Raw genomic sequence first — 20,270 nt, forward strand, 5'->3', positions numbered from 1 at the left:
TATTGACCGGATGGGCGAGCGACGTTAGGTCCGTTCTAGTCAATCGGCGCCATAGGTGACTGATATTCGTAGATTGTTCGTCGAAGAAAAATCGCTATGATGCCGCTAAGTGGTCATCTTATACACGAGCTCCTGCAGACCTCTCTGGAAGACTGTCTCTAAGTAGGGCGGTAGTTTTAGGAAAGTATGTCATTGATCGGTGAACATACATTTGTGATTTAGGACTAAGTTGTACTGGTCTGATAAGTTGAATTTTATTACCGTGTTTATTCTGATTCAGTGCTACTGTCTCGTTGAGGGAATTGCAAATCAGTATCTGTATCGATATGTCCTTTATTGTGGTAGACACGCGCGGTCAAGCGTAAGTAGATATATTGTTTTTTTTCACTGATTCATTGCTATTCGACGGCGGGTACTTGTCGAGGAAGAGAGAAAGAAAATTTTGTTGGGCCCGAATAGTCAACACTCGTAACAACTGGGTTAATACTAACCAAACGTGTATTTATGTATTCAGGCCAGGTTACGGGTTCACAGAAAATCCATTACTATAGAGGTAAAGACATTTAACATTTTATATCCGCAATTATTTTGCTTTGCACAGAGCAGCAGTGTAGCCCTTAATACTCGAACTACTACTACTAGAAACCGGAACACGTTAGATTGTCGAAAAAAGTATTGACCGTTTTACTAGCTGGATGCTTTTAAAATTACCTTTCTCAGGGTCGCGGTGATTGCTGTTATTTGCTTTTAGCTGAGATACGGCGATAGCAGATTATGTTGGAATGCCTTGAGGATGGATGAAATTTTTAATATATTTTACAGTTTTATTACGATAAAGGCTTCAGGCTCATAAAAAAATTATTGATGATACGTCCGAAGGAAATGATTACAAGGTCCTTCTCTCATTCCCGTTCTGGGAAATTCGATATTAAAGTTACCCCTTGTACCGGTTGACCGAACACGAAAAAGTCGATAAAATTATTGCATAATAACACCAAGAGACTGAACATTTACCACGAAGCAGCTTTACACCATTGGAAAGAAGCTGGTTCGATGTTTAGGTGGCACACATTTGACACGAAATCGTTTGTTCTATTGTATTTTCACCTGTGGAATTTTGGTAAAACGTAATGAAATCAGGCCATTTTTAAACTGGTTGATCACGGGTGACGAAAAGTGGATCAGATTCGACAGTAATATGCAGGTAAAGAAAAAAAAATATGCTCCACAGTTTGTTGCGAGGCTCAGACTGACGCCTAAGAAGGTTAACCTATAGCTTTGGTGGGATTTGAAGGGAATCGTGCAACTGAGCTGTCGGCGCCTGCTAAAACGGTCGAGTCGGACCTCCGCTATAACTAGAATAAATTAATAAAAAAACTATTGAAAAACAAAACGTTCGCAACTAGTTAACAGAGAAAGCATCGTATTCCATCATGACATTGCCAGACGGCCTATATCTTTAGCTATCCGACAAAACTTGGAATAACTTTTTTCAATATCACACCAGAGCTCGCCGAAAAAGCAACAGAACAGAAATTCCGTAATGATAGGATTATGCTATGACCATAAATACAGCAGAAGGTGGAAATAATGATATGTATTTGTTTTAGTAGTACTCATTTAATATGCTTCAATTTTGCGCTTAAAACGGTCAGTACTTTTCCGCAACCCGATAATCTGAATGTATAATATAGTCGACTATATATATGAAACCATATGCAGAACGTCACCAGTGCAATAAGCGGCTATCGGGGGCAAGCCATCAGTGGTGAATCTTTGTCTGTTTCTGCATTTAAACTTTGTCCTCGGACAGCGCCTTGCACCTATTACCGATCACTACATCGGTGATGCCACTGCTTTCGTATACAGGGAAGCTGGGCCACCCCTGAGTGCTTCAGACTGCTCCCCTCATCAGACTGCTTGTGATCAATCGAATTGCATGCGTGATTGCATAAATATTCATGTTTCAAATACATTGAGAGTACTGTTTGTGGCATGAAAGAGTTTAGGAGAGCTCCCTAAACCTGCCATTCGTAGTCTAAATACAAATGGAATTATTTTAAGTATCAAAAAAAAATAGGTACGCGGTGAATGGCGTATCTACATAGTATCATATGGCTATTGAAGTCACGTATAAAAATCAATATGATCTATTTTGACGTTTGCGGTCTTCAAGAATTGTATGTTTCTCTTGCGCAATTTGGAAGGGTCTATAATATGAATATATATTTGAAAATGTAAACATTGTACAACTTGTATGAATAAAGAAGCTATTTTTTAGATTTGGTCTCTTAGAGCTGATTTAAAGGGATCTTAAAATTGCTACAGCATGTTAACTCAAGTGTATTTCTCTAATCGAGGAACAGTAGGACGTGTTTAGGGCACGTTACGATCGGATGTCTTCCGTGTATTGGCATACAAATAGCATGAAGTTATATAGATATTATATAATAGCATCGTGTATGAATAGCTTGTTGAGCTTTCTTGATCAACAGACTGGTACTTGATCTCGTGTTTCCTTTTCGTGAATGTTCCAGATCCTGTTGATTAAAAAAATTTTTCTTCGCAGCGAATAAGTTTTAATCAGGTATTTACAAGTTTTCTTTTCACGAAGAGTCGACGTAGCCATTGTGTTTGAACTTAAACCGTTCGGTCTGTTGCTCTCTTGTATTTGCCTTCATGCCGACAATAGGACTGGACGACGAACAAAATCATGTTACACCTCGACGAGGCCATCGTTCACGACCTTTCCTCGCAGAAGGTACCGTAGCAGGACGCCATAATTAGAAGAAACGATAACAGTTAGCAAGTACACCCCCTGCTTTAGCTTTGCATTTATACAAGAAATGATGTTGAACCTCGTGCTCTCCGCTAACTGTGTGTTAGTATTAAATTACCTCTTCTGTGAACTTTAATGCTTCACCACACTCTTGCCTAGACAGCCTGGATAATATAATTTTAACATAACTATATTGAAAGTAAGGATGATTTTGGTCTCTTAGAAAGTCTCATGTACAGAAACATTTGTAGAACTAAAAAATATTCCTCAAAGCACGTACCTGAGGCACGTTTAGCACAAGTGGGAATATTACATGTGTTTACACAAGGAGGATGGGAATACTTTTTAAAATCAATTGGAACATATTGTTTTCGTTTACGAAATTATTCCTAGTGTGCGTTCTACAATAGAGTGGTATTATGCGCGCGAATTTATATACATATATATATATATATATATATATATATATATATATATCACAAAAAAAAATAGGTAATATTTCTTTTCAGCGACGCTGAGCTTACCTGTCCCATTTCCAGTTACATACCGATATTTTTCTATATTCAAAGATATTCAACGTTCTGCCGGGTACAGAGGACGTCATTCTAGTGCAGGGCTGCGCATCCGATGGATCTGGCAACGGCGATACGTACTGCGGGCCCTGTTACGTGCCGAAAACGGTCACTTCGCTTAAGTTTGATGTTGGTATTTATTGAATGATAGTAAATAGGCGAACACAAACGTGTTGCTGGCTCCAACTCTGAAATTTCTCATGACAATAACTTCGATTGAAAATATCAAACTCTCTACTGTAGAAGTAGTACGCGTGGCATACAAATTTGGCGCAGTAGATAGTGAAAAATTTCAGTTTACCTAGCTGAACGGAATGACCAGTCAGTCATACCACGTCGGTAGCTATATACGTTTATAAGTATAAACATAGTAAATTGATACTGAGTTTAGGTACGAAGTCGATCAAATAGAACTCAACCTGTATCACCTATTTTCTCGCAGATGATTGCGGCACATCTGCCGATTTTGGTAACTGTGGGCGGTACAGAAACCGAAGAGGGTACGCCCGGAACAGGCAATCCCCACTTACACGGCGGGCCGCATGGACTTTTCTTTTCGAGTGGATGGGCTGAAAAAGTACGTTAATGACAGCACATTTTAATTCTTACATACGCGTTCTTCGTCGTAGATATTTTTTTGGTTAAGGTTGCAACATCTCAACACTATGGTCTCTGTGTTGGAGTATAATTTAACGGGTCGACGTGGTGTGGGCAGCAAATGCGCTAATCTTGTTCACGAGTGCTGGGCAAAGCGACCGCAAAGTGATCGCTGTAAAGGAATCATATGTACAGGGGAAAAAAATTGGGTCTTAGTTGTGGGTTTGCGTGCTTTTTTATAGGTCTCTTTGAAAAATCCGGCTAGGTAAGTCCAGTGAAACCCATTTCTAGATTTTAGATAGAACAGGTCTTTGATGCTATACCTAAGAGGTGACTCCGAGAACTTGCTCACGCAGAAAAGATGGCTGGAAGTGAAGAAACGACAAAATGTATACCGCTTGTTGACGGGTAGGGAGAAATTACAAGTAATTGACTAACATACAGTGTAATGATATCTCTACAATGGTACAGCGGCAACGTTACTTTCTACTTAACTCTGGGACATATAAATTTTCGGTTCAAATCCTGAGCTAGACGTGTTTGTTTCGGGCTGCTGGAGGTTAACCGTCGGACGTTGTACTAACGTAGTACCGGAGATAAAGCTTGATCTATGAATTCTATTTGAAAAAACGTGTTATTAAATCTACGTTGATTCGACGTCATTTTGCGACAAGCTTACATTAAGGAGTCAAATGATTTAAAAACATGTCATCGAGCCTCAACTAGAAATCGAACTTCAACAGGGCTTCATATGAGGTTCCGTTGAACTTCGATTTTAACGATAAACGCACGCCAAGTCCCTTTCGGATCATCTAGCGTGACATTTCTCCAATGCGCACCCACTTAAAACGGACTATCTTAAAGAGGCGAACTGCTTCTTGTACGGATTTCCATTCATATTCTATAATGTATTTCGATAAAGGTGCGGCACCTATCCGTCTCATCACAGTTCGGCAAAGGACATTATCGGGGTGGAGAGCTGGGGGAAATAGTCCGAAAGGTATGTGTGAATGGTTGCTAAACAATTCAAATATAAGAAATATTTTATAGTAAAATTATATGGAAAACCTTATCATATATGATCAAGAACGAGGATTGCTTACGTAGCATAATTATTAAAAGCTATTAGGAAGCTTTTGGACGTCGAAGAAGATAAAAGAAGGGGTCCATGTAGCGTTTAGCGACCAGATTTTACTGAGGCCAAGCTCCATTGAGCTTCCGGTTGGGCCCCGTTTGGCCATATTGAATTTAGCGAAAAAAATATATAGATGTTATTTATGTAGATTCATTCAAATGCAAGTGGTACTGATAAACACGTTTGCGCATATAAAATATCTAACTATAATTGACGCGGCTTAGAGGTTGACATAATATTTAAATATAATATTCTTTGAGAGTTCAGTGCAAATGAAGTACAGACATTGAACAAATGAGAGAACGTCAATTTGTCCCAATGTAGTTAGGGTAACTGGCATTTGGCCAAGTGCCCAGCTGGGTGTCCTATTAGTTGAGACCTACTAATAGCTTTACACCACGTTGATATACTGCTAGAAATAAATTTAATTACTATAAAAAAAACTGCGTAAAACGAAAAAAAAATGCTCAATATATCTTTGTCGCGGTAGTTCCAACTTGTCGTGGGACAACCAGCGTAGCTAGAAACCGTACTCATAATAAGCATATCTATTGACGCATGCCCATTTCGTCACTGAATTCATATATCTTATATGACTTCTATCACTTTCTAAGTATGACATAATCTAAAAGACGCCTTCGCTGATACAAGTGACTTTAACGCGATTTCCAGCGCTCGTTTTCCGAGCATTCCACCAGTACGCGTCACCTCGTGGCAGCCCGTTCGAAGACCCTGGGCGCCCCTGCTTCACTCCCACTTAGCGCGGCAGAGCTCGAGTTATGTGAACGTGCTGAATCTGTCGCTGAACTGCCGAAACACAACATGGTACAAAGAACGGTCCAGCGTCACGGCTGGCACGTAAACAAGTTGAGCAAATACGCTACTGGAACTAACTGGCCTTTGGAAAATCTGCAAAAGTGTGACGCCACTAGTGAAAATCACTATAAAATACGCTGATTCACACAGCCTTTTACATTGGAGTTTAGTAACTTATTGAAAATGGTCAATAAATTTCAGTTGCATAAATTTTTATAGACAATACGAGATTTGAAGCGTTCGGTAGATTAAATAGTAATTAAGAGGCATTATTTGGATGGATTTCAGATAGATTGATATATATTTCAGATAGATGATATATATTGGCTTATCTTGAAGGTGACAAAGTTGCGTGATTTTTCAAAGGTTCTGTTGATTGCACCAAAGCTCTATTAAAATACCAGACACGGAAATTGCACTATTTAACAAAGTAGAAAAGCATGATAACCTATGGTGATGCATTGCTCAGTTAATTGAGTTTATTTAGGTCTTGTCTGGAATCATATGGTACATCTTGATCGTATACCACAACGCTTCAGTTTCATATTCCCATTATCGTTTCTTCGTCCGGTGCAGTCTGAATCTACGGATGATCTTCGGGTCGAAGCTGATTTATAGGTTTTCTTCGAAAATCAAGCTTTTTCTCCTCAACAACTGATTCGAGACAAGATCCAATGCTTGCGTGGGAAATACTAAACGATGTCGAAAGAAATAGCACAGGACACAGACAAATCTGCTTGCGCTTAACATGTTCGGCTTGAGTGCACTTGTTGAAGTTTCATTTCTATTAACAGAACATAACGTTCAAAAATAACCGTCAGGCTATTTTCTCTTATTAGCCGTGGATGGTAAGTGGCAGTCTTCGAGGGAGGTTCAATATGGCTGATACGATGCACCCCATCTCTGCTCCGTCTACAGCAACAACAGAGGAGGACGGCAAGCAAATCGGCCGTCGGGACCACATCAATCACGGATTCGAACCAGACTCATGCAGTATTGTCTTTAATTCGGTCCGTCTACAGTAAAAAGAAACTATGTTCTCACAATCTTGAATGCACAATAATGATAATAATAATTAAATTATAGTTTATATAGTTGTTTATTAAATGTAAACTCGTCCTATTGCTTATTATCTCGTAGTTTCTTGAGTCACCTTAAAGTTATGAAACAAACTTGTCACTTATTTCGTATACCAGAATATAATTACTGTTGAATCAAAGAGATTATAAAACGAAGGATTATATTGTAGAATTTTGATCTATCAATCATCAATTGATGACAGCATTAGTGAACTTACGGCTGACGCGATCACTCGATTTGGATTTTGTTACATTGGCATTTTAGGAAGACGAGACGGAGAGTGGTGAAGCAAATATTTTGAACGATGTCGGAAATATTGATGAAGACGCCAAGTCTGAAACACTGTCCCAGCGCTTGTAGTTAGCGGAAGGTAGGTACAGCATAAAGAGAACTAGGGGGCGCTGGTAACTTGTTCAGATGACATGATCCCGCTATATTAGATGAAAATACAAGTCTGCCGCACTACCGTCAACTGGAATATATTTTCTAGGGTTGTTTCCTACCAGAGGTCTCGACTCCGTTCATTAGCGCATGCACAGGGTATAGTTTCTTTTGACATACGATGTGGCGGCATATTTTGTAAATCGATAAGTTGAACTTTAAGTAAAGTATTTTCGAGAATATTTGACCACCCATAGTTCCAAACTTGAGCTGGCGGCCCTATCTGGTAGGGGTGGTATGACCTATCCGCTTCTAAAATAGGATACTGTAATCGAAATAATGAATAAAAAGTAATTATTTTTGCTTTCTTAACACGAGTTGTATGCGTACCTATGCTGACCCGTTGGCGACTTCAAACCCTAAATATATGCTATATTATAATCCACAAGAGGTTAAGTAGGCAATTGTACGAAGGCACATTTCAACAACCGTTCCAACTTTGTTTATTGCAGACAGCAGCCGGGTGGTTGGAGTGGCAAGAATATGGCATCTACTGCGCCGAAACCAAAGCCAGAACCACGTCGCCCTTGAAGAAACAAACTGACGACTTAACTCTTCGTTTTACTGGAAGATCTACAGGGAGATACTGCCCACCTGTTTCAATGCCAGCAGGCGATAGAATCGTCGACCCTTGCGTCCCTTATCGCGTAAATCAATCCGCATTCTCCATAAACGCGCTGTACAAGCAGGGGAATACGGCAGTCCTGTTGATGCGGCGTTCAAAATCACGTGGTAGATTGGAGTGATCTATTAATAAAGAAGCTGACCCAGACAACCTGAAGGGGCCGAGGAATCAATACGCTGAGATAAGCTGGCCAATCGAGTTAACTGATCGCATGTCAGATAAAATATAGAAGCAATTAATTAATTATCATCTGTTTGTTAGATAAAATATAGTAGATAGGTAATAATAGTTGTTCGTTATAATCATTATTATTTTGTCACATATGTAAGGAATTCAGATATTGCCTCTATTGATATTTCTCTGTGAATATATCGATTTGCACTTAATCCTAATTGTGCCGAGCAGCATCTTCAGCTTTATTCAACATGATGGAGCTAAAGAGCCACTTATGATAGCGGTATGCTACATCATAATGTGCGATAGTGATGATCACTTCATTTTTCCTCATATCATGATTTTGCTATCATCAAGGACAATAAACAGTCTTCAATAAACATGTTTCTCGAATCGAGCATCACCGTGTCGAGACGAACGTATCGTAATGTTAAACTATCGTTCTTTGTTAATGTTGATGTTCTTCGAAATGACCACTTTATAGCCCCTTCTAATATGTTAGTCTTTGATAGACTATATATATATATATATATATATATATATATATATATGAAAGGATAAATGTTTTTTTTGTATTAGTTTAATATATCTTGTGCGGTCGTGCTATGATGATCTTATGTTTTGAATTGCCTGTGTGACAACTGAGTGCTGATGACTGAATGGCCATTTATTGATCGCACACATGACGCTGTGTCCAAAGTTTCAAGCAAACAATGTAATGATGACTGAAATCAGGCGAAGTAAGATAGATGAGAATCTATTTGTCGTGATGATGTGAAACTCTGTATGATGTTTTGTCAGGTTTATAGAAATCCAAAGGTATCCAGGACCTAGGCACATGGCATCGGATGTCTGACTCCGATACATGACAGAGGGTCGTGTGTACGCTTATAAAGGATGAACTTTGTGGGAGGTTCACGCTTAACTTGAACCGATAAGCGGCACCTCTAATCGCTGACGCTATTATCATTATATATGTGTAAGAAAATCGGTCAGAATAGATGCGCGAATGATGACTAGTGGTTTAAGTTCTGGTTCAACAGCCGCTCGAGTTATTGACCCTCGATGAAGAATGATATATTAGTTACCACATCTACATGTGTTTCAAGATAAAGCCTATTTTTCTAGTTAGTCTATTGATTCTTGATTTTCTGCGAACGTGAAGACTACGAGTCTACTAAAAGGCGAAAGCTCTTCAGATTGTCATTTAACACCTGTTGATCGTTCGTAGGTAACCAGCCGTTTACTGTGGTGGTGGTGGTGGGAAAAAGGACTTAAAATAGAGTAAATATTATGATGGTTCATATTCCAACACAACTTTACGTACGGCCTGCGAGCACCAATGTTTCCAGCACATTTTGCCGTTTAACTTTCAAAATATTCAATTTAATGTGATGTTTCTCTAGCGTACTTATAGCGGCACTTAGCAACTGCAACGGCAAGAAAGTTACTATTTCGTAAATTGCAAGCCTATTCGCTATGTACCTACTGAATAATGTAACATGGCTGTGGAGTGCTGTTACTTTATCTATAGGCAAATAGATTGGTTCGATCTCAGTAGCTCTTTCGTCGACGCGGCACTGAGCTGAAAATGGAGAGAAAACGAACGACATCTCTTCTATCGACCGGCACGGAATGACATAAGTTACGTACGTTTGACCAATTTCGTAATTGCATTTATTAGGGAGGAACATCTTTTTTGTGTTGGTCAAGGGACCAGGCAAATTCAACATGTAAGCAATTGTTATTTAAGTTTTAGAGTTTCATCGACATTGAAGGTGTTGAAGCGATGTGTTGTTGCAGCAAAACGTACCGCGGACGGCAGCCATTGTATATACGTATATTGCGTGAGTAAGAGTCGAAGCTTTCACAGTCTCCTAATATTACTACTATTATTTATTTGTATCAATTATTTTATTTACGTACGTGCATCTTAACAGAGCAACACGAGGACGGTGCTGATAGTAAAAACTCGCGTCCATGAATCGGACGAAACTATAGGAAGCATGCACTGCTAGCATGTGTTATTTTACAGATTAATATAATACATAGAAAATAAATATAAACATATATAATATGTAGAAAAACGCCTACTACAACTAGTAATAGTATGCTCTGATATAGGCCAGCAACGCTCCTTCATTGACCGGCATTTTCCCGCCCCTGGATGGGATCATTGTTGGTTTAATATGTCCGTGACAAATGACAGTGACTATCTCATGTAACGGAAATCCGTCCAGATGTAATGACTGTTGCCACTGATCAACAAGGAAAAGGATGATTTAAACCATTTCTTAATTACCATTGTTGCCAATCTGTATTGTTCTATGGCTGTATAGGTATTGACATGACCAATAAATTAAACCATTGTAATACATTGACATACTGTAACGGCCAACGGTGCCGTTTGTTTTGACTTATTCCAAAGCCGATAACAGCTATACGATTTATGCTTTTTAATAGAAAAAAATTACTAACATGTTTCGTACTAGACGTGTAATTCTACGGCGCTTTCGCCTCATGAACTAAAATTAAACTCATGAAATTTTAAAGTGCCTGAAGCACCTGAACTGGGCCAAAATCTAGGAGGAATTCACTGGATAAACTCAAATAGAACAAGTAAGAAACAAAGAATCTTTTTTAGATATTCGCTTTTTATTCCAATCATGGCTAGACGCCACGTAAAAACGTACTTGTAATAAAGTGAACTCCAACTGCAAATGATAAAGCCATCAATGACCCTGAATCAATTCGGCCTTCGTTCCGCAGATTACAAATCAATGTTTCGCTAACTTCTTTTAAAGTTTCATTTTGTTACAATATAAATAAAAATAAATAACATAATGTATATTTTAACATGGAATAGCATAACAGAATACTGTTCTAGATCGAAAAGTGTAGAAATCAGTACCACAAATTTATCTTGATTGCCTGCCCTGTTGATCGGCGGCCCAAAGGGAACTGTGCTACACATGGAATCCCTATGTTTTGGCACGAAACAGTTGATACGGCATACTATATTTTCGTATCTGACACTTGACGTTGTCTCTTAGAACATCAGATGCCATCGTATTTAACCATTATGTTATACGGTAAAACAATATGAAACGTGTCAAAGATGCGTCGGCTTCTGAAGCTAAGAAGGTGAAATTACCTACGAGGAGTGTACACGTAATCATTAGCAAAATATGTCAAAAAAAGGGATATTTAGCAAACCTGGCGTAAACAAGCAACGAGCACGAATCGCCACGTCGATCTGATGGCCGATAAGGACCGATTCCACTTTTTTGCCTTAAACTGCCTCGACTCCGCATGAAAGGTCGGGGTCAGTTAACAACGTATGAATATTTCATACCTGTGCGGATACATAAAGCTAATTTTAAATTACACAAAAAGAACATTAAGGTGTAGGATCTGACCTTCTGCTAATATATATATATATATGGACAGTTCAGATTCAAAAAATTCAGATTGGCCGGAGAAAGGCTCTGGTCTTAATGAGAAGCATCGCAAGAGGTTTTTTCACGATTTCAGATCTTTTAAGTTCAAATTTTTAGAATCGATGCGAAAAACTATGATCGTACCACCGACCTTCATGTTTTGCGCTTTACATCCGGTAGAACCGCTACGCATTTCATTCCTGCCAGCACCAAACGAGGCGTGTCAGTGCCTAGCTTCGAAATCAGACCACAATGTGCCCCTAAGACTAACGGCCAAATAGGTTAATCTATTACGGGGACGTGGCAAGACTGATATCGCTCATTCGTGAGGTTAGAAATACTACGCCTGTTGTTTCCATAAATTCATAGTTTTTTCTCTTTCCGAAGCTCTTCGACCGAACTGCATTGATAGCATTCTGCAAAACGCTTCAGCTTTCAGCCATACTACACTGAATAAACTATTTTCTCTTGTTAAATAAAGTATTCGTACCAACCAATTAGGTACTCGCCAATTAGGTATCCTGGTGTATCGTATCCAGCACTAATGATCGATTTTGTAGGCTGGAGCCAACGAATATGACGAGGCTCACTGTATACGTAACAGGCTGCGTTCGAATTAGCAGGACTAGTACAAGATCCTTGCACACAATTTTGACGTATCGTAATGAAGCTCTGCTCGACAAATGTATAGCACGCGTTACACACTTGAAATACCCAACGGTAATAACTCATTCCGCGTCGACAGAAAGTGTAGAAAGCTAGAGCTAAAATGTTTTTTTACTGTTTTACGTCCGACAGCCAGGCTGGCAAGCGCTCTTCAAACGGCTAGTTGGAAACAAACTTTGTTCGAACTTAAACTATCATGTGATCAAACGGCGAAAATTGGCAGCCTCATTGGACTTAGATGGGCTTGATAACGACAATAAAACGAAATCACCTTTGAGTATTCAACAGCATTGTGTGTAGTGCTTTGTAAAAATAAATTAATTGACAATAAAATATCCAGTAACCTTAAACCCGAAGCCTTACTCAATAGAATATCTGTCGGACCACCAGTTTTTGAAGCTATTATCTGTGAACGGCAGAAGTTTTATCGCGCACGTTTCCAAAAAAATACAAGCAAGTAGTGCCGGTCGCATGGTCGACCAAATAAGCTTGTCGTTCGCAGTTACTCTTATTTTGCTCTATCTCAAAGTAACTTCGATCGCAACGAAAAAAGAGTACGCCAGTAAACAAAATCCTACAACCTTGAAGAACTTCAAACAACTACATCGTGTCAAAGGGTCCTTCCTCAAAAGAGCATTGATACTCCACATAATGTCCCGAAATCGCTTCGCGTGAAATCTTCTAGTCGAATCTCCATTACGTCATCGCTCTGAACTTAGGCCAACTGGAGCCTTCAAGATGGAGCTTTAAAAACTGGGCAGATTTTCCACTCGGGTTCGAACAGGTAGACAGGAACGAACCGACTAAGTAAATATGTTGTCACTCGCTTTGTCGTAAATGGGTTCCACCATAGACTCTGTAGGAAATTAAGTTTCCCGAGCTGGTCAGTACATGTAGATATCCCAGATGCAAAAGAAATTGTGATAGATGCCATTCCACCTGATGTTTTCTGGTTTTATCTCAAGGACATGTGGCAAGTTTCTCAGAATAATTTTATAAATTACATATGGCGCAAACTGTTTTTAAATGGTTCTATATGGCCTTTCTGATATTGAAATGTATCGCTCACCTATCTTTATGAAACTTTGTATGAAGCCTTGATTACAACCACTGAAGGTGAATAAATGAATTTTATTGATCTGTACTGAAGTACTGTTTTTTGAAGCTTACAACGAAGGCGGAGATGATATTCATTTGTTGTGTTCTAGAATTTTCTGGGAAAGCCCGCAGAAATGAGGTAAATATTTGACAAGGAGCCTTGGCACACTGGCGACTAATAGAAAAAATGTTTGGTCATCCTAAATGCTCTCGATTAAAGTTTAATGCAAGCAGATTTTATAATCTATTATTGAAACTGCGAAATATACATACAGTGCGTATCAGAAAATTCATTCACAACCGAATAATATGAACGGGGTCGTCGCGTTGAAGTACCATGATATAGCTTTATTAAGTAATATAGAAGCAAACAATCTGTTCATTAAAAAAAAAAAAAAAACGGTTTCTTATTTACCATGTTCGACAATAGGTTTGTTTGCCATAGTCGATCGCTCAACCTATACCTGGCATGGACAGAACGTCACATGGCGGCCACCAACCTATTTCCCGTTTATCAGTAAAGCCCCGAGTCCAATTCAGCGACAAAATAAATTCCTAACCTCTTTACTATTAATGGCAGATATACAAATCACCGGGAAAACAAAACTTCTTCGAAGATATCGACACCACACGAGATATGTAACTCAGTGTTTCGAAGAAGGAAATCCCGACTTTAAAAAGGGGGACTTTGCATATTCGGCACTTTTTAACGAGTAGCAGGGTTTCTAAAGGTCCATTGTGCTATTGTACTAGATAGATAGGCAGGCACCCGGGCGACTATTATTCCTGTTAGGAAGCTCATTGATAATTCAGTGATATTTTTGGCTCTTAAGAGCTCCCTAAATAAACGCTATTGGCCATTCGATAGAAAAATATTTATATTCATCTAAGATCTAAGACCGGGACTGAGAATATTGTTAACCAAAAAAAAAAGGAATAGCCCGATTTCAGTTAAGCCTCAACGTGATAACCGCCAGCATGTGATGGTATTCAAGATAGATACCCTATTTCGGAAACACAGTGAAATTCTGAAGGCAGACTGTGGCTAGATTCGTCAAACCAAAAAGGGGTATAAATAAATACCACGGATGGGCAAGGGATAGCTCAAAGAGATATGGTTGTGTGACAGCATTTGACTTCACCATACTTTAGCAACCAGGAAATTCTAACGGTCCTGAGAAGGCAGCCGATCTACACAGGCTTGGAAGATGTGTAATTTACAATAAGAGACAGAAATCCAAAAATGTATTTATAAATTCAAGTAAATTTCTTACATCAAAACCCAGAGGTCCGTCTATCAACTAAATGGTACGGGAAAATCAGAAAAAGCAGAAGAAATTATTATATTTTCTTATTAGTTTCTTCCGAAAGTTGGTATCGCATAAACTGAGCTGAAAGAAATGACATTACATTTTGCCTAACTCGGAACCCCACAGGATCGAGCCCAGTATTTTCCATTAGCACCATCGCTGAAGAAACTACCATGGTTCGGCGGGACCTCCTTCTGTCCCCACTACATCGATACACACGAAAACCTCCTGCTGCTGTAAACTATGTCCCTTCTGACTAATATCGTGAGACGGCAAGGCTATTTCGAAATACTGAATGTAAAGTTCTTTGCAATTTCATATGCATATTTTCCAATACGATGAACTCGATCCCTCACAGTATTACAAACGCTGAAGTGACACCCCGCATCCAGGTCTCTGCATAAAGGCCACTTTATTTCACATCCCTTTGTGAACCATCTAAGTAAATGCATATGCTTATTTACAAATAAATATATATTATATAATAATATAATAAAGATTACACGGAAAGGAAACGTTCTTTTGTCTTTCTATTGTGCCGACTGAATAGCCGAACAAACGTTCGATAAAAACTCACCCTTAGTAGAGCGGAATCGTTAAACTATCGCATTGACACCAAATGCGTGCAAACGTGACCGTCTAATTGCTACTTAATACGATTCATATAATCAGACAGGATTGCGTACAGATATATATTCTGCGTCTGCCACCTGCTATTTCTTGCTAACTATGAGCCTCATTTTGTGCTTCGTTGTGAACTTCGTTGAAGTCATGTAGCTTCAGGATACTGGCTGCTATCTACGGCTCGTTTCGACCAACATTTAGCCATAACGTTAGAATTTCTTTTCGAGAAACCTTCGAAGGAAACGGATGCGCTGCATCTTTTAAAATTGGATCTTTCTATGGATTGCAAGCGTGTAGTCGGGCGATAGCCGTGGGCGACGACTGACACGTATCGTGCCCGTTTAAATTGTGCAGTGTCCTTGTGCTGCTCCATGCCGTTGTCGTCGAAAGCGTCACTTCAGGTCTGGGACACGTTCTAACTTTAATGTGGTTATTTTAACAAGGAAAAGTGGCGGTTTGTTTCAGTGCTGAAAATCCCGTAAAAAAATGCAGTTTTTTCGACTCATCAATTTATAGCATTTTTATGAAATATCCGATGTTGCTCGCATTATGTTACTGCCAGTAGTTGTTGTGTTTACTAAGTTATTATTGCTATGATTGTACGCCCAGAACAACCGCTAATTATCTGTGAACGGCGCCTCTAAGGCCGAAATACGCAGGTGAGCTCCTCCGAAAACGCAGGAAATGTTTGCAAGTAATACAGACGAGCTTCTGGGAACAATGAATCCGTTTCTCCTTTTCCTTCTCCTTACATGGCTTAATCGATGTGCCTCACTTCATTTTGCCCATATTTTTTTAGTTATTTTTTCACTAAAAAGCACAGATTACGAATAGATCCATTCGCAAGACACCAGATCAATTGTGGCCATGTCCGAAACACCTTAGCCTTCACTCGTTTTTTTTGGCATGGGATGGCACCATTGCTAAGGAAAGGTTATTGCGCTAATAAACGGCCAAAAATTCGCTACCTTTTATAATATCGATATCTACTTAGTGCTATATATCTAGATCTCCTCAGGATCTAAATATCATTAATATGCATACAGTTTTGCTCAGTGCTTCCCATTGGCCGAATAGTTGCAACGATCTTTATGGCTACCCACAGTCGAACAGCCATTCAGCTTGTATTACATACAATTGTATCCACAAAAATCGATCATCGTCTCACCGACACGATGCTCAACGTTACATACACATCTCTTTTGCACGAATTCAGCTTTTTTTTTTTTAAAAACCTCTGCTTGTCCGTTCCATAATGTCATTGCTGCTTTCAACACATTAATGTTTCTTATTTATCGCTAACGTTACGATTACGGCTGTTTGTACTACTTTTGTTCTTGTTACTGTTTCGGCTGCTGTCACTATTGTTGTCGCTGCATTCCTTGTTGTTACTTACTGCCTACACGGCATCTGAACCGTTGCTGTCCGCATTGAGTTACTCGCTGTCGGGCAATCTACAGGCGCTCAGTAAGCAACGATCGGTTGTGGCCACCAAAAGGCCTAGCCACAAGGTGAACGGCGCACGGATTGACCAACGGGGCCTGTTAAGCCACTCACGTAGGTCGTGATTCAACCGGAGAGAAACTCGAACGTCGTTTTCTTCGCCATCCCGTCGAAACGCTGCGTTGCAAGTCGTGTCCTGACGCGCCGTCACAGTCGTGCTGTCGTGGTCTCGTCCTGTGACCTGCAACAACATTGGTCCTCGGCTAGGACTTTTAATATTGGCGTGCGGCGCGATGTACTTTGGCTGCGGCGGCGCTGCCCACGGTACAAAGCATCCACTAGCCAATTAATAAGCTAGATGGTCAGTGGGTGATGAGCGCCGCTCGCGTTAGATCACTAATAACAAATGGGGCCTGAGCTAGCCGTTCGTGCGCTGCAAAAGGTTCGCCATTGTAATCGCTAACAATAACAGGACTCGCCATGATGCCAACAATGGTCGCAGGCAAGGAACCAACAACAGCTGCTCGCAGAGCGGTCGCTGTTTTGGAAGTTATGGGTCGGTCGCACGGGCTGGTATTGGCTACTACAGAAGCGACAGCCACGCTTCTCTCAGCCGGTACTGCCGGTCTCACAAAACAAGAGACGTTAATAATTCTGACAACTTCAGTAGTAATAAAAACACCTATAGAGAGCGCAGTAATAGCCCCGTATAAACAGGCCGCTGTGCATTAGACATCTACACAGTCGGCTTGTGACGGCATAAAGGCTTTAAGTGCGTGACGAAACAGCACTACAACAAGATAAACCAGGTAATTCATGGATTAGATAGGTATCGATCAGGTGGCGGTACTCGATCTGCATAGGTCCTAACCGTGAACACAAATTATGAGGTGAATCGACCCGGCTCGAGGGAACACAACAACAAAACACGGCGTTCCACTCAATGTTAGATGTTGTTCACTCCAACGTGACGAAGAGAAAGAATACAGACAGAAAGAACGATGAAGAAATCGAGCAGTGAACGAACTGGAAGTGACCTGCAATCAAAACCGACGCGGTGGCAAAACGTGTTGACGCGATGTCATAGTCGCCAATGCTCGTTAGTCGTCATTATTGCTTCTGCAAAGCGTACCATCAACAGAGAGCACTAGCACCGCCCATTTCAGCCTCTATAATTGTTGCAGCCATCAGTATTGTGGTAGGCAAAGGGCATATCTAATGCCGAAAAATCGCAACTCAAACTGAGCTCAGCAATCGTGCACTTAGACTTGATTAAAAACGATCTCGGCTGTCCTTCCTGAGCTTGTTGTTTTGTTGAATCTCAGTATTCTGTTACGAACACGTGTACAGACGGACGAGAGGTCTGGATAGACGGGCAGACGAAAAACGTCACCATCAGAAAAGACAGCGGTTTGACGCAAGCGTAGGCCGTAGTATAATAGTCTGTCCATTCTGGTGGACCTGCGTGTTAACTCGACAACGATAGCATTCTGCATCCCACAGCAGCGACTGAGAAAGCAGTGGCAAATACTAGCAGCAGCTGACTTGAGCCGGCCGTCTGGGTCTACCCCTTCCTGCTACCGGTAAACAAGCAAACGGAGAAACCGAAATAAAAGCAAAAGCCGCCTCTCCTCGTCCACGACGCAACGATCTCTACCGGACGGTATCAGTGTGAGTGGTATCAATAGGTCGGAATTGAGTCCCCTGCTCATGAATCCGTCTGCCTCTTCTCTTCTGTATAAATATGTCTATGTGAGGATGTTACAGCAGGATTGCGTGATTCGACGGGAAAGAGCGCAACGGGGCAAACAAAGCAGTACATTTGCGACGCTGTGTTGTGATCTTAGCAGCGGCGATGACAACAACGACGACGACGGCTACAGTCGCAATAGTATGGATGAATAACAGCGGAAAACGGAGTAGAGGAACAGACGAGACAACGTACGTGCTAAGATATGTTGGTGTTGGCGTGCTACGGTGCGACTGACGTGATCAATACATTAGGATTACGCCTAGCCGGTAATAGTTAAACGACCGGCATGTGTACCACTGTAGCCACCATATCAAGCGCGATGCCTGCCGCAGGCAAGCAGAAATGGAATTTGTGCCTACTGTAAGCGGCTGTTAGCGCAAAAGCCAGCTGGGCAAGAGCACACCCGTGTGCCCGTAAACAATGACAGTGAAACGACCACAGAATAGGCACAAAACACGCAGGCACCACTTACCGAAGGTAATAGCGACAATTGACGCAAAAGAAACAAACGTAATTAGCACAGTCGAGGCTAGCCAACGACTTCTGCCGGCACGAAGCCGATGACGAAAGTTCGCCCACCGCTACCAACGGCGGCGCCAGCTGTTAGCGGCTGAGAAAAACGCGGAGTCAATAGCGTCGCCAACGCTGGTATTAAGTTCTGCAAGTGAGAGTGTGGCATATGATTGTGAGTCTGTAATAGCGCGTGTCCGCTTCTGTGTCCTGCGTGTGAATAGGTGAGTGAATTTCTGATAGGCGGCAGCACCGGCGAGCCGTCATGAAGGACCGCGTCAATAACAGCGGCGCGGCCAGCAGCTCCACACGCACGCATGCACACACATACACAGAGACACAAACACACACACACACACACACACACACACTCACACATACACACACAGAGACACGCAGTCAGAACGGAGAGGAAATCCGTGGAGGGAGGAGCACAGATAATAGCACAGCACGGCGGTGACGGTAACAGCAAAAACATAACAACAGGCAGCACCTCAAGGCACAGCGCACGCACATCACAAAACAGCATCAGACATGTAGACCACAAGTCAACAGTTTACCGCAGCACAACGGAGTTTGACGCTATAGGAACAGACAGGCTTGAGAAGGCACACGGCCTCATCATCACAATAATAGTGAAAATCACAATAAGGACACTGGTAAAAATTGCATCAAGACTACTGGTAGTGGATTTGCGATGGGTATCGAATTTGCAAACGAGTCGACAAAAAAACGAGAAACCCAAGTGGAGCAAAAAATAATGACCGAAACGATTTTCTGGAATCAGTTGGAGTGGCATACGCAAGTCGAGGCACGCAGTGACAATAGCTGGGTGGATAACAAGTTCATCGAAAACTGGATTTACTGTGAAAATTACCAGGGTAAACGTACATCAACGAGAGAGAACGGTGTACTATGTTGCCGAATGTGCGGAGCAGAGTGGTGTGCCGAAAGGCAATGAGAAATAGAAGGATGAAGACCGTTTATGTGGACTAGATGAAAAACGCCGAACAACTTCTAGCGAAAAGTACTATTTTAGCTATAGCGATTGAGGAAGCGTTCGCTAACGTTGATAGCTGCCGATGTACCACGAAGTCAAAGTTATTATTGTATGACTCGGTGTAATATCATGGACGATTCATGGGAAAGCCACAGCGACAGAAGTTATGTATATATACTGATGGAACGAAACTGAGTACAAGCATCA

The 20,270-nt window shown here is 40.9% G+C and overlaps 1 protein-coding gene and 1 long non-coding RNA gene across 24 annotated transcripts in view; one reads left to right on the top strand and one right to left on the bottom strand.

Moving 5' to 3' along the window:
- Positions 1–10,600, top strand: part of LOC111252343 (sperm-specific sodium:proton exchanger-like) — a 135,561-nt gene extending 124,961 nt beyond the window's left edge. For 10 of the 15 annotated variants that reach the window (XM_086993261.1, XM_022810051.2, XM_022810048.2 and 7 more), the window contains 8 exons: positions 2,693–2,761; positions 3,349–3,480; positions 3,794–3,928; positions 4,871–4,948; positions 5,756–5,908; positions 6,739–6,909; positions 7,244–7,349; positions 7,873–10,600. In XM_086993261.1, coding sequence (XP_086849387.1) covers positions 2,693–2,761; positions 3,349–3,480; positions 3,794–3,928; positions 4,871–4,948; positions 5,756–5,908; positions 6,739–6,909; positions 7,244–7,339 — 834 coding nt within the window. In that variant the 3' untranslated portion in view covers positions 7,340–7,349; positions 7,873–10,600. Of the gene's footprint in view, positions 1–2,537; positions 2,762–3,348; positions 3,481–3,793; positions 3,929–4,870; positions 4,949–5,755; positions 5,950–6,738; positions 6,910–7,243; positions 7,350–7,872 lie in introns of those variants that run through there. The other 5 variants (XR_015330429.1, XM_022810044.2, XM_022810046.2 and 2 more) reach the window with 5 other exon arrangements.
- On the bottom strand, positions 230–19,355 carry LOC111252344 (uncharacterized). 9 transcript variants are annotated; one of them, XR_015330430.1, is made up of 6 exons: positions 19,026–19,355; positions 7,751–11,574; positions 7,197–7,321; positions 3,780–6,811; positions 3,304–3,440; positions 230–2,746 (listed from the first exon to the last, which is right to left on the bottom strand). It is a non-coding gene; the product is annotated as an uncharacterized LOC111252344 (long non-coding RNA). The 9 variants fall into 9 exon arrangements; XR_002674167.2 differs by lacking the exon at positions 19,026–19,355 and having other exon boundaries at positions 3,327–3,440; positions 7,751–7,891; XR_015330436.1 differs by lacking the exon at positions 19,026–19,355 and having other exon boundaries at positions 3,327–3,539; positions 7,751–7,891.
- Positions 19,356–20,270: the final 915 nt, after the last annotated feature.

The sequence above is a fragment of the Varroa destructor genome, unplaced genomic scaffold (genome assembly GCF_002443255.2).
Source record: "Varroa destructor unplaced genomic scaffold, Vdes_3.0 BEIS01000006.1, whole genome shotgun sequence".
Lineage (NCBI taxonomy): Eukaryota > Metazoa > Arthropoda > Arachnida > Mesostigmata > Varroidae > Varroa > Varroa destructor.